This window comes from Numida meleagris, chromosome 1 (assembly GCF_002078875.1).
Source record: "Numida meleagris isolate 19003 breed g44 Domestic line chromosome 1, NumMel1.0, whole genome shotgun sequence".
Lineage (NCBI taxonomy): Eukaryota > Metazoa > Chordata > Aves > Galliformes > Numididae > Numida > Numida meleagris.
The window spans coordinates 183812856-183824899 of NC_034409.1; the positions used below are offsets into that span (position 1 = coordinate 183812856).

General features: G+C 43.7%; 1 protein-coding gene across 1 annotated transcript in view; it reads right to left on the reverse strand.

The window, feature by feature from the left end:
- Positions 1 to 12044, reverse strand: part of CEP295 (centrosomal protein 295) — a 45168-nt gene that overhangs the window by 2831 nt on the left and 30293 nt on the right. Inside the window, 7 exon segments of the mRNA XM_021381989.1 lie at positions 199 to 316; positions 545 to 718; positions 1507 to 2168; positions 3313 to 3472; positions 3676 to 3830; positions 5109 to 5342; positions 7005 to 7143. Coding sequence (XP_021237664.1) covers positions 199 to 316; positions 545 to 718; positions 1507 to 2168; positions 3313 to 3472; positions 3676 to 3830; positions 5109 to 5342; positions 7005 to 7143 — 1642 coding nt within the window.

Below are 12044 nucleotides of genomic sequence, written 5' to 3' on the forward strand. Positions count from 1 at the left end.
GGCCTACTAGAGGAAGAGACAGGTGAATATTTCCTTGTCAATAAAACACACATCAAACCCAGGCCACACGTACACAAACCGAGGCTGAACAGCAACGTGCACTTGTCTAAGAGAAGTTATGTTTTCCAAAGGAGAGGTGTATCTTATTAGCGCCTTTATAAATTAAAACTTCAGTATATTGAAGCTGTACATAATTACCTGCAGTTTGATGTGATGGAAACCAACCCTCGTTAGGGCTCTGGGCTTCGGAAGAGCTGTCAGGCCTTAGGAGCACTGAACAATCTGCATCTGGAACTGGCGGTAAAAATTCTCTTTTCTGTTTCAAAAGGAATCATTAGTTGAAAATGCAAAAAATACAACACAAATCTGAAGTAGTCATACAGTGCCCCTAACATCAAGATACAAGAAAAGACTGTCTCTTCCCTTTAGCGGGTGCAAGAAAAACATCAGAAAGGATGCTGACAGTATTAGAATGCTTCTAAAAACATCCCAAACTAAAAAACCCATGACAGTCCCTTTGCCCACCGGATTAACTAAGACTCACCTCAGTGAGAACATTGATGGCAGCCCTATCCACACACGCTGGGTTATTCGTTTTATCCTCGCTACTCTTCTCTTGGTTCATGTGTTCAGGGTCTGATTCTGCAATACTGATGTCATTTGAGCTCACAAGAGTGAGTTCAGGTTCTTCCATAATACCACGCCCTGACTCAGTCTCCTAGCAAACAGAACACACAAAATTTCAGTGTAAAAACTATGTACCATTTTATATATTATAAAATATTAATATATATAAATAATATATGCATTAAAATATATTTTAATTATATCTATTTTAAAACCCCTATTACTAGAAATAGCTGCTAGCTTGTAAGAAGAGGCTCATACAATACAGAAAAAAAAAGAACCTGCCCCAAGCAATAATGAAATCCAGAAGGAGCACTCTGCCCGAGGTGATAACTGATGTATGCAAACCAGTCCAACGTGAAGTACACTGGTTTGGTTTGGTTTTTAAAACCAGTAACTAAAAAAAAACAAATGATCCAAAGCAATCAAACAAAACCCATTTCTCTTCCACTCGCCTCCATTTAAATCACTGCTGAGATCTAGTTTCAGGCCAGGTTTGTTAATTTGTTTTAAAAATGAAAAAGGAAATAGGTTTCACACAGTTATCAATTATTTATGTTTTAGTTCTACTATTTACCTCCCAGCTTGAGTTAAGTTCAGTTAAGTAACTGCATGGTTTCATGCCCATGCTGCACCAACTAATGTCACAGCTAATTGTTTCAGTGCTACAATCTAAAAGAGCAAAGAGAAGTAGAAGCTTAGGAAATGAGCAAGTCTTAAACCAGAGCTATAAAATGAACATTTGCCAGGTTTTCAGATGTTAAAGATCTAAAATAGCTTGGTAAAGAAAAAAAAAAGGACATAAACCAATAAAATAAAGCAAGTAAACCAACAAAATACCCGCACAAAATACTACTTCGGGAAATCTGTTTTACTTACCCAGATTGGAATACGAGATGAGCTCCCAGGCACAGAGTTAGACTGTTTTACTTGTCTTCCCAGGCAGAAAGCATTCTGTTTTACTGTTGCCTGTAAATGAACATCTGGGGCTTTCAAGCTGATGTCTTCAGTAATCCTTAAAGACACCCGAACTTGAGGAAAACCTTCATCCGGCTCCTCTGCGTTTGTATTGCACTGAGAATCCACCTCCACAGCTTTATTTGCTTCCTGTACATGAAGTAATTTTTCAGGGAGCTTCACATACTTCCTATCAAGTAATTTGATAGGAAATTTTTCAGAAGACAGAATCTCTTTTTTGAATGCCACACCCTCTTCTAATGTGTGTTGAGGGAAAGGTTCATCCACTGTAACCGGTGTGGTATTGAGCTGATAAAATGATTTCTGTTCTCCCAGCGAATTCAGACTTTCGTTTCGCATATCCTCCATCGAACACTGGAGACCAATACATTCCATTTTCCTTGCCAGTTCTTCATATTGTCTGTCAGATGAAACATCGTTCTCGTCGCACCCATTTTTAATCCCAGGATTTAGTTCCAAGGACCCCTCTGACACAGCGTTGACGCCAGCTGGCCGAGCAGCATTCTGGCAGGGATCGCTCAGAGCAAGTTCTAATTGCAGTGGGTGAAAAGATTCTTCCACACCTGTTTCAGAAAGTTGAAGAGTCAAAATGAGAGCTTAACACAACCACACTTCAGCTTTAAAGAAATCCCTCCATAACAGGACTTCTGAGGAATGTGTGGACATCTATGCAAATAACAAGGTTCACTAACTACATCATAGAATCATAGAATCATAGAATTAGCTAGGTTGGAAAAGACCTACAAGATCACCTAGTCCAACCATCCACCTACCACCAACAACCCCACTAAACCATGTCTCCCAACACTATATCTAAACGTTTCTTGAACACCTCCAGGGACGGTGACTCAACCACCTCCGTGGGCAGCCCATTCCAGCACCTGACCACTCTTTCAGAACAGTAGTATTTCCTAATGTCCAGCCTAAATCTCCCCTGGCGCAACTTGAAGCCATTCCCCCTCGTCCTGTCACTAGTTACAAGAGAGAAGAGGCTGACCCCCAGCTCACTACAACCTGAAGGGAGGTTGTAGTGAGCTCAGATCCCCCCCCTCAGTCCTCTTATGCCCAGGCGGAAAAGACCCGGGGAAGGGCTCAGCCTTTCCTCATATGGGAGATGCTCCAGGCCCTTTTTCATCTTTGTGGCCCTCCGCTGGACTCCTTCCAGGAGATCCCTGTCCTTTTTGAACTGGGGAGCCCAGAACTGGACACAGCAATCCAAATGTGGCCTCACCAGGACGGAGTAGAGGGGGAGGATCACCTCCCTTGACCTGCTGGCTGCACTCTTTTTAAGAAAGTTCCATAAATTGAATAATTTCCTCAAAGTTACAAAATGAGAGATTTGCATAGACAATTTTTAACTAATTAATTTCAGCCACCACTGGAATTAACGCACTGTTATCATAATTGCTGCACACAGTAAGTAACGTCCATTAGAGCAGCTTCACTACAAAAGCAGATCCTTGCATTCAAGTAATAACTGCTGACTAAGTACAGACCTTAACATTTTTGAGTTCTACACATTAAAGGTTGTGGAGAAGATGGTGTCTAAGAGAGCAGAAGCAGAGTTAAAACATTTTAAAGCAGAGTTTATTTAGAAGTAAAGAGTTCCTTCCCAGTTTCAACACAACAAAGCAAGCTTAAAAGTGGGTATTTTCATACTGGCAATGGTTCCATTTTATAGCACTGATCAGATTGCACTCTACATACCCAGAGTAATATTCTCTTCGAAACACTCTTCTGCTGTCATGCTCTTTGGCTTGCCTGTTTCAAGACTGGCCATCAGACCGCCTCTTTCTATCTTCAAATTGGAATTTCTCACTTCTAGAAATGCAGACTGGTCTTGACTTTCTGTTGAAAATGTTGAAGTCTAGCGGCAGAAAAAAATCCTGATTAAGCCTTTTTTGTTTTGTTTTTAGGAACACAAAAGATGAAAAGTTAATGGCAACATTTGCTTTTTGGATCATACTTCTCCTACAAACAGCAGAAATGCTTCCAGTTCCACACATGTAAAAATCATTACAGCGTTTCATATAAATAAATTTTAAGCCAAATAGAGCTTTTCTGTTGTACCTTCCTAAATTCTTTGTTGTCTTGTGGAGTCTTGTAATGAGAAATGGATGATGAAACACTGAAGGCGGGACTTGGTTCCAAAGGCTGGAAAAGCTGATGGCAGAAGTTAGGAAAATGCCTCTCCGTTTCAGGAAAATCAAGCTCAGCTGCTAAAGCTGTAAGAAAAGAAAAGAAAAGAGGTCATTTTTAAAAAATGAAAACTGGCATCTCTTAGCTCGCTTCTGGATGGAATAAGCAGAACATATAGTTCTCAGGTAAACAAATGCTACCTTGCAAAAACACATCTTTGCAGCATCCAGCTCCTGCACGCTGATATAATGCAAGTACAACAACAGTACAAAGTGCAACTTTTTTTTCATCATTTATTTTAAATGAAAAGCTGAGGTCAAGAAGCTCTCTGTTAAGCACCTGAGAGACTGCATTAGAAGCACTGTCCTGTTTTGGGTTTCCCCACAAAAACAAAACATGCACACCGATACGCTGGAGCAAGTCCAGCGAAGAGCCACAAAAATGATTGAGGATGAAACACACGATATTCAAAGAGAAGCTTAAAAACTAGGTTTCTTCAATTTTGCACAAACTACTGAGAGCATGGGGGAAGAGGCACAGAAATCTCTGCTGTCTACGGTATCCTAGAATAAAGTACAGGGAAGATGCAGTGAGACTCTTGCCAAACATTCTCAGAGAAAGAAAGAAAAAAGTCTCAAGACAACAGACAAAAGGCACAACACGGGAAATCCTGGTTACATATAAAGAAAAAGATTCTCAGTGAAGGCTGTTAAGCAAGTTGCCTGAGTGGTATGGAATTTTTCCACTGGAGATAGTCAGAACTTGGCTGGACAAGCCCATAAGTGAGCAAGATACCTCTCACTTAAGCAGGAAAAAGAACTTCTGGTCTAGGTTAATCTACAATTCTATGATTCTAGGTTTTCCAACACATTCCTGAAGGAAGCAGTTCAAATTAAAATACTAGAGTTATCTCCATGACAGCTAGTAAAGATGGTTTTATTGTCACGAATCATTAAACGCGCACAGTTAGAGAGCACAGAACTTCCACTGGTTTGTTAATCAGTGATTCAACTATCAACTCGATCTGAATAATAAAGCATGACATATATTCTGTTCTAAATTCCCTAATACATATACAAACCATAGTATCAGCACAGACAACAGAAAGCAGTCTCGCTACAGCAGCAGGAAGCTGCACAGAACTAGACCATGATCACGTTATCTTTTTGTTGCACTACACAATGCTACATGGAGATATACATAAAGCAGTGAAGAACATCATTAAAGCAGGAGTTCTGCTGTGTAAACATTCACTGAACATAAAACGTAAGCTAAATATAAATAAGACAGAAACACATAATACTGATTAAACTGCCCATGCTGTCATACAGAATGGGGCATAAATTCTTTAAAATAGAAAATACCTTCAAAGCACATACTGTTCTCTGATGAAGAGTTCAACTCTCCACAACATTTCTCCAAGATCTGCTGAATCTGACTTCCTTTATCAAGGCAGGTTACTCCTTCAGGCAACTGGGTTTCAGGCACACCAGACAGATCCTCCTGCCTCTGCTGCAAGGTAAAAGGCAGTGAGGAGTTCCACGGGCTGCTTGCTATTCTTTTCAAAATTTGATCTTCCATGCTGTCAGAAGACAATCCTGAAATAAGAAGCTAGATGCTCACACAGTTTTACATATGAAGCATTTACATCAACTCACCTGAAAAGATACTGCTTAATACCCTGAAATACCCTTAACACCTTTTGTTATTAGTTGTTTTTTTTTTTTTTTTTAACTGTCCCATTGCATATAAATACCATAGAATCATTTGAGTTGGAAGGGATTCCCAGAGGCCATCTCATTCAACTCCTCTGCAATGAACAGGGACACCTACAGCTCCATCAGGTGCTCAGAGCCCTGTCCAGCCTGACCGTGAGTGTCTCCAAGGACAGGACATCGACTACCACTCTGAGCACCCTGTTCCAATGCCTCACCACCCTTACTGTAAAAGACTTCCTCCTTACATCCAGTCTAAACTTTCTCTTGTTTAGTTTGAAACCATTTCCCCTTGTCCTGTCACTACAAACCCTGCTAAGAGTTTGTCCTCTTCATTCTTACAGGCCCCCTTTAGATACTGAAAGGCTGCTCTCAGGCCTCCCCAGAGCCCTCTCTTCTCCAGGCTGAACAGCCCCAGCTCTCTCAGCCTGTCCTTGTAGGAGAGGCGTTCCATCCCTTGGATCATTTTTGTGGCCCTCCTCTGGGCCATGTCTCTCCTGTACTGAGGACTCCACATCTGGACGCATTGCTCCAGGTGAGGCCTCACCAGCGCAGAGCAGAGGGGCAGGATCACCTCCCTCGCCCTGCTGGCCGCGCTACCTTGGCTGCAGCCCGGGATACAGTTGGCTTTCTGGGTTGCAAGGGCTCACTGTTGGCTCAGAACCAGCTGCCATCCACCAGTGCCCCTAAGTCCTTTTCAGCAGGGCTGTGCCCTATCCTTTTGTCCCCCAGCTTGCACTGATAGTGGGGGATGCCATGAGCGAGGTGCAAGACCTTGCACTTGGATTTGCTGAACATCATGAGGTTCACCTGAGCACACTGCTCAAGCCTCTTTAGGTCTCTCTGAACAGCACTCCATCCCTCAGGTATGTCAACTGCACCACACAGCTTGGTGTCAATCCTTTAATGTGATCTTGAGCATCTTTATGATATAGGGCAATAGTTTTATTCCTGCTTAAATAGAAACAACCTAATATAAATGCAACAAAATTAAGGGAATTGTGGAAACCAGAAGTGGGTTCCTAGTTAGCATATCAATCCCTCTTTGTCTATCCTCTTACAGAAGCAATCAGAAAAGGTCTTAATAATCACTGAGTGTATGGAGGAAGCACAGCTAGACTTGAAAAATTTAATAATGTAGCTGAGTAACCAAAAAGTTTAAATTTAATTTTTTAAGTTATTTCTTCAAAAATAATCTTCAAAAATTGATTTATAAAGACCAAGTAACTGATACAGATATATGGGTGTGTCTGAGATCTGATACAGATTAAGACAATATTAAGCCTTAACTAAGTAAACTCACAGGACACTATATAATCAATTCCAAATCCACCTCCCATGTTTGCACCTGATAAAGCTGCTACACATTATATTTTTTTAATGTGTATTGTAGTTATGCTCTGTAACATGTATTAACAATTCTTAAGTGAAGCTCCACATTATTTTTTTCCAGAAGAATTTATATCTAGTGAGTTAGATCCATTCTGCTATAAAATAAAGAGAACATCAGTTTTTCATTTACAAAAACAACAATGAAACACTTACCAGTGTCAGAAGGGCTGACATCCAGCGTTTCTGTAGTCAAAAAGCTTCCAGTGGAAACAGTTGAAGATAAATCACAGAGTATTGCTTGCATGGAAGCTTCTGAACCTACATCCATGGACACTACCTTAGAAAGTACTTCCTAGGAGAAAGCAACATATATGTTACCATGTATTCACACCCCCTATAACTGAAACTACAACCACAGATGTTATTCTGAGCTCAGTTCAAGTGTAGAAGCCTTCATTTTTTGCAGTCAGGCAAATTAAACTCATCATTGCTCAGTACACAACATTCACATCCAATCTCCCCCAACACAATTCCCACTAGCAGCCCCCTCCCCCCAACACACACACACACACACACACACACACACAGAAGCCTCTCAGAACTGCATACAAATCATGACACCTGGAAGATTACTTATCTTCTGGTGCTCAGATTTGGCTATTTCTCATCACAGACCCACTTGAGTAGAACTGTAGATCTCAGAGGAATATAGATGTAAAACTCAGGAATGTTCCAAGTACTTTCAAGACTGTGACTTCTGAATACAGGATACTGACTGGAGAGTTTAATTCTACATTTTCAGTTAAATACATCAAATTTCCTAGAAAACTGTATTCCTTAATTTTGAAGCTCTACAGTCACAGAATAGAGAATGAGGGTTCTTGAACTTTCAAATTTTGAAGGATGAGATATGAACACTTTACTTCTTGCAAAACTTTGAATTAAAACATACATCAAGAAAATAAGAGACAAATACCTAAGAAGCCAATTCCCTGTATTATTTTTAATTGTATACTAGTTATATTATATATTTAATATACATTTACACATACATATATACTCAGTATGCATAATTCTGTACATCTATAAACAGTAATTTTTAAACAGTTTTTATCTACTAACAAAACGACAGGATCTTTGGATGAGAGAAAAGCAGTGGATCTCCTTGATTTTGGTGAGGCTTCTGATACTCTCTCTCTCTATTCTCGTATCCGAATTTGGATGTTACAGTCTGCATGGATGGACGACCAGAGGGGCAAAAACTGGTTGGCTGATCAGGCTCAGAAGACGGTGAGCAGCAGGTGATACTCCAACTGGAGGTGGGAGAATAACGGGGGCATGACCAGCATCTATCCTGGAACCTGCCCTCTCTAACACCTTTGGTAAGGACCAACAAGAGGCAACAGCATGCTCTCATCTGAACATCTGATGCACTCAGTAGCAGGTCTGACATCCAGCTGGACCTCATGAAGATGAGGCCTAAAGGAAGACTATGAAACTCAGTAAGAACAAATGCAGTCCTGCACCTGGGAAGGAACCAGCCCATGCATCAGTCCAAGCCAGGGAATAACTGGGGAGTGGCTTTGGAAAAGATCCAGGAGTCCTGGCAGACAGAAAGCTGTGCATAAACCCACAGTGTGCTCTGGCAGCAAGGAGGGACAGCAGCATTCTGCACTGCATGAATGGGAATGCAGCCAGTAAATTCTGAATGACCATCTCTCTTTACTCAGTGCTTCTTATACTGCATCTAGAATACTACGTCCAGTCTTAGGCACCCAGTAGAACACACAGATTTCCACTAAGGGCCACCAAAATCATAGAATCACAGAATTGCTCAGGTTGGAAAAGACCTTAAAGATCATTGAGTCCAACTGCAACCTAACCATACTACTCTAACTCTAACAACCCACCGCTAAATCATGGCCCTGAGCACCACATCCAAACGGTTTTTAAACACATTCAGGGATGGTGCCTCAACCACCTCCCTGGGGAGCCTGTTCCAGTGCTTAACAACCCCTTCTGGAAAGAAGTTTTTCCTGATATCCAACCTAAACCTCCCCTGGTGCAACTTGAGGCCATTTCCCCTTGTTCTGTCACCTGTCACCAGTGAGAAGAGACCAGCCCCGCTCTCACTGCAATCACCTTTCAGGTATTTGAAGAGAGCAATGAGGTCTCCCCTCAGTCTCCTCTTCCCCAGACTAAACAGCCCCAGTTGCTTTAGTCTCTCCTCAAAGGGCATATTCTCCAAGCCCTTCACCAGCCTTGTTGTCCTTCTTTGGACCTGCTCCAGCACCTCAATGTCCTTTCTGAACTGAGGCACCCAAAACTGAACCCAGTACTCAAGGTGGGGCCTCACCAATGCCGAGTACAGGGGCAGGATGACTTCCCTAGTCCTGCTCACCACACCATTCCTGATCCAAGCCAGGATGCCATTGGCCTTCTTGGCCACCTGGGCACACTGCTGGCTCATATTCAGCCGACTGTCCATCAGCACACCAAGGTCCCTTTCTGTGAGGCAGCTTTCCAGCCACTCCTCCCCAAGCCCATAGGGTTGCCTAGGGTTGTTGTGACCAAAATGCAGGGCCCGACACTTGGCTCTATTGAAACTCATGCAGTTTACCTTGGCCCATCCTTCCAGCCTACCCAGGTCCCTCTGTAAAGCCTTTCTACTGTCCAGCAGATCAACACTCCCTCCCAGCTTGGTGTCGCCTGCAAACTTACTGAGGGTGCACTCAATCCCCTCATCAAGATCACTGATAAAGATGTTGAATAGGAGCGGCCCCAGCACTGAGCCCTGGGGGACACCACTCATGACTGGCCACCAGCTGGATTTAACTCCATCAACCACAACTCTCTGGGCCCGGCCATCCAGCCAGTGTTTCACCCAGCAGAGCGTATGCCCATCCAAACCATGGGCAGCCAGCTTCTCCATGAGGATGTTGTGGGGGACAGTGTCAAAGGCCTTACTGAAGTCCAGGTAGACCACATCGGCAGCCTTGCCTTCATCCACTAAGCAGGTCACCTTGTCATAGAACGAAATCAAGTTTGTCAAGCAGGATCTACCATTCATGAACCCATGCTGACTAGGCCTGATCCCCTGGTGGCCTTTAATTGATCCATGATGGTTCCCAAGATCATCCATTCCTTCCCTGGCACTGAGGTGAGACTGATAAGCCTGTAGCTACCAGGATCATCTTTTCAGCCCTGTTTGAAGATGGGCACCACATTTGCCAGTTTCCAGCCCACCGGGACATCTCCAGTTAGCCAGGACTGTCGAAAGATGATGGAGAGTGGCTTGGCAACCATATCCACCAACTCCCTCAGCACTCAAGGGTGCAATCCATCTAGCCTCATGGACTTGTGAGCGTCCAGCTTTCAGACCAGCTCCAAAACCATCTCATCATGGATTATGAAGGGGCTCTTCTGTTCCCCACCCCTATCTACCAGCACAAAGGACTATGTGCCTCCAGAGCAACTAGTCTTACTATTAAAGACTGAGACAAAGAAGGCATTAAGTACCTCAGCCTTATCCTGATCCTTGCTCACCGTGTTGCCCTCAGCATCCAACAAGGGATGGAGATTCTTCCATGCCCTCCTCTCACTGCTACTGTATTTATAGAAATATTTATTGTCTTTCACCTTAGTGGCAAAGTTCAGTTCTAGCTGGGCTTTGGCCTTTTTAGTTTTCTCCCTGCACAGCTTCACTACATATTTGTAATCCTCATAAGTTGCTTGCCCCCTCTTCCAAAGACCATAAACTTTCCTTTTGTTCCTGAGTTCCGGCCAAAGGTCTCTGTTCAGCCAGACCTGTCACCTTGTTGGCTCATCTTCCGTGACTTGGGGATGGTCAGCTCCTGCACCTTTGAATTAACTTCCTTAAAGTATTCCCAGCCTTCCTGGGCTCCCATGCCCTCCAGAACTACTTCCCAAGGGACTCTCAACCATGCTCCGAAAGAGACCAAAGTCTGCCCTCATGAAGTCCAAGGTGGCGGTTCTGCTGACTCCCCTCCATGCTTCAACAAGGATTGAGAAATCTTTCATTTCATGACCACTTTGCCCCAGATGGCCTCCAACCCTTACATCCCCCACAAGGCCTTCTCTGTTAACAAACAGCAGGTCCAGGATTTTGCTTCCCCTTGTTGGCTCCTTCACCAGCTGTGTCAGGAAGTTATCTCCCACACACTCCAGGAACCTCCGGGACTGTTCCCCTTCTGCTATATTGTAATTCCAGCAGATGTCTGGGAAGTTGAAGTCCCCCACAAGAATAAGGGGTAAAGACCTTGAGACCTCACCCAAGTGTCTACAAATGGTCAAGAGGGCTGAAGCACTTCCCCCTGGTGAATACCAAGTTGAACATGAGCCAGCAGTGTCCTCACTGTAAAAAAGGTTCTTAGCATCCCAGGCTGCATTAGGCAAAGTATCACTAGCAGGCTGAGGGAGGTGATCCTTCTACTTTACTCATCACTGGTAAAGCCACACCTGCACTGCTGGGTCCAGTTCTGGGCTCCCCAGGAGAAGAGAGACCTAGATATACCGGAGGCCATCCAACAAGAGGCACTAAGATGATTAAGGGACTGGAGCACCTCTTCTATGAGGAAAGGCTGAGAGTTAGGACTCTCCTCTAGAGAAGAGGTGGCTCAGGGGGATCTTGTTAGCATCTACAAACACCTGAAGGGATGGTGCAATAAGAACAAAGCCAGGCTCTTGTCAGTGGTGAACAGTGCCAGGACAAGAGGCAATGGGCACAAACAGGAACACAGGAGTTTCCCTCTGAACACCAGGAAGCACTTCTATGCTGTGTGGGTGCTGGAGCACTGGCTCATGTTGCCCAGACAGGCTTTGGAGTCTCCTCTTTGGAGATCCAGGTGGCTTCTGAGGTAGTCCCTTCCCACCTTGACTATTCTGTGACTCTGGGAAAGGAGAGCTGGTGCAGCCAGAAGGGATAGCTTGCAGAGGGAAACTAACAGCAGCCTGCCAATGGCTACAGGAAGGGTACTGAGATGGAGCCAGACTCCTCAGCATTGTACGTCTGAAGGACAAAACACAATGGGCTTAAAATGAAGAAGCAGAGGTTCATATACCAGTTATAAGGAAGAACTCTTCCAACAGGACAGTCAGGCACCACAACAGCTCACAGGGAGAGGTCCTGCAAGTCTCCGTGTTTGGAATTTTTCAAGGTCCTATGTAATAAAGCTCTGGGCAACCTTGTCTGATTCCACAGATGTCCCTGCTTTGATCAGGAGGTTCTCCTGA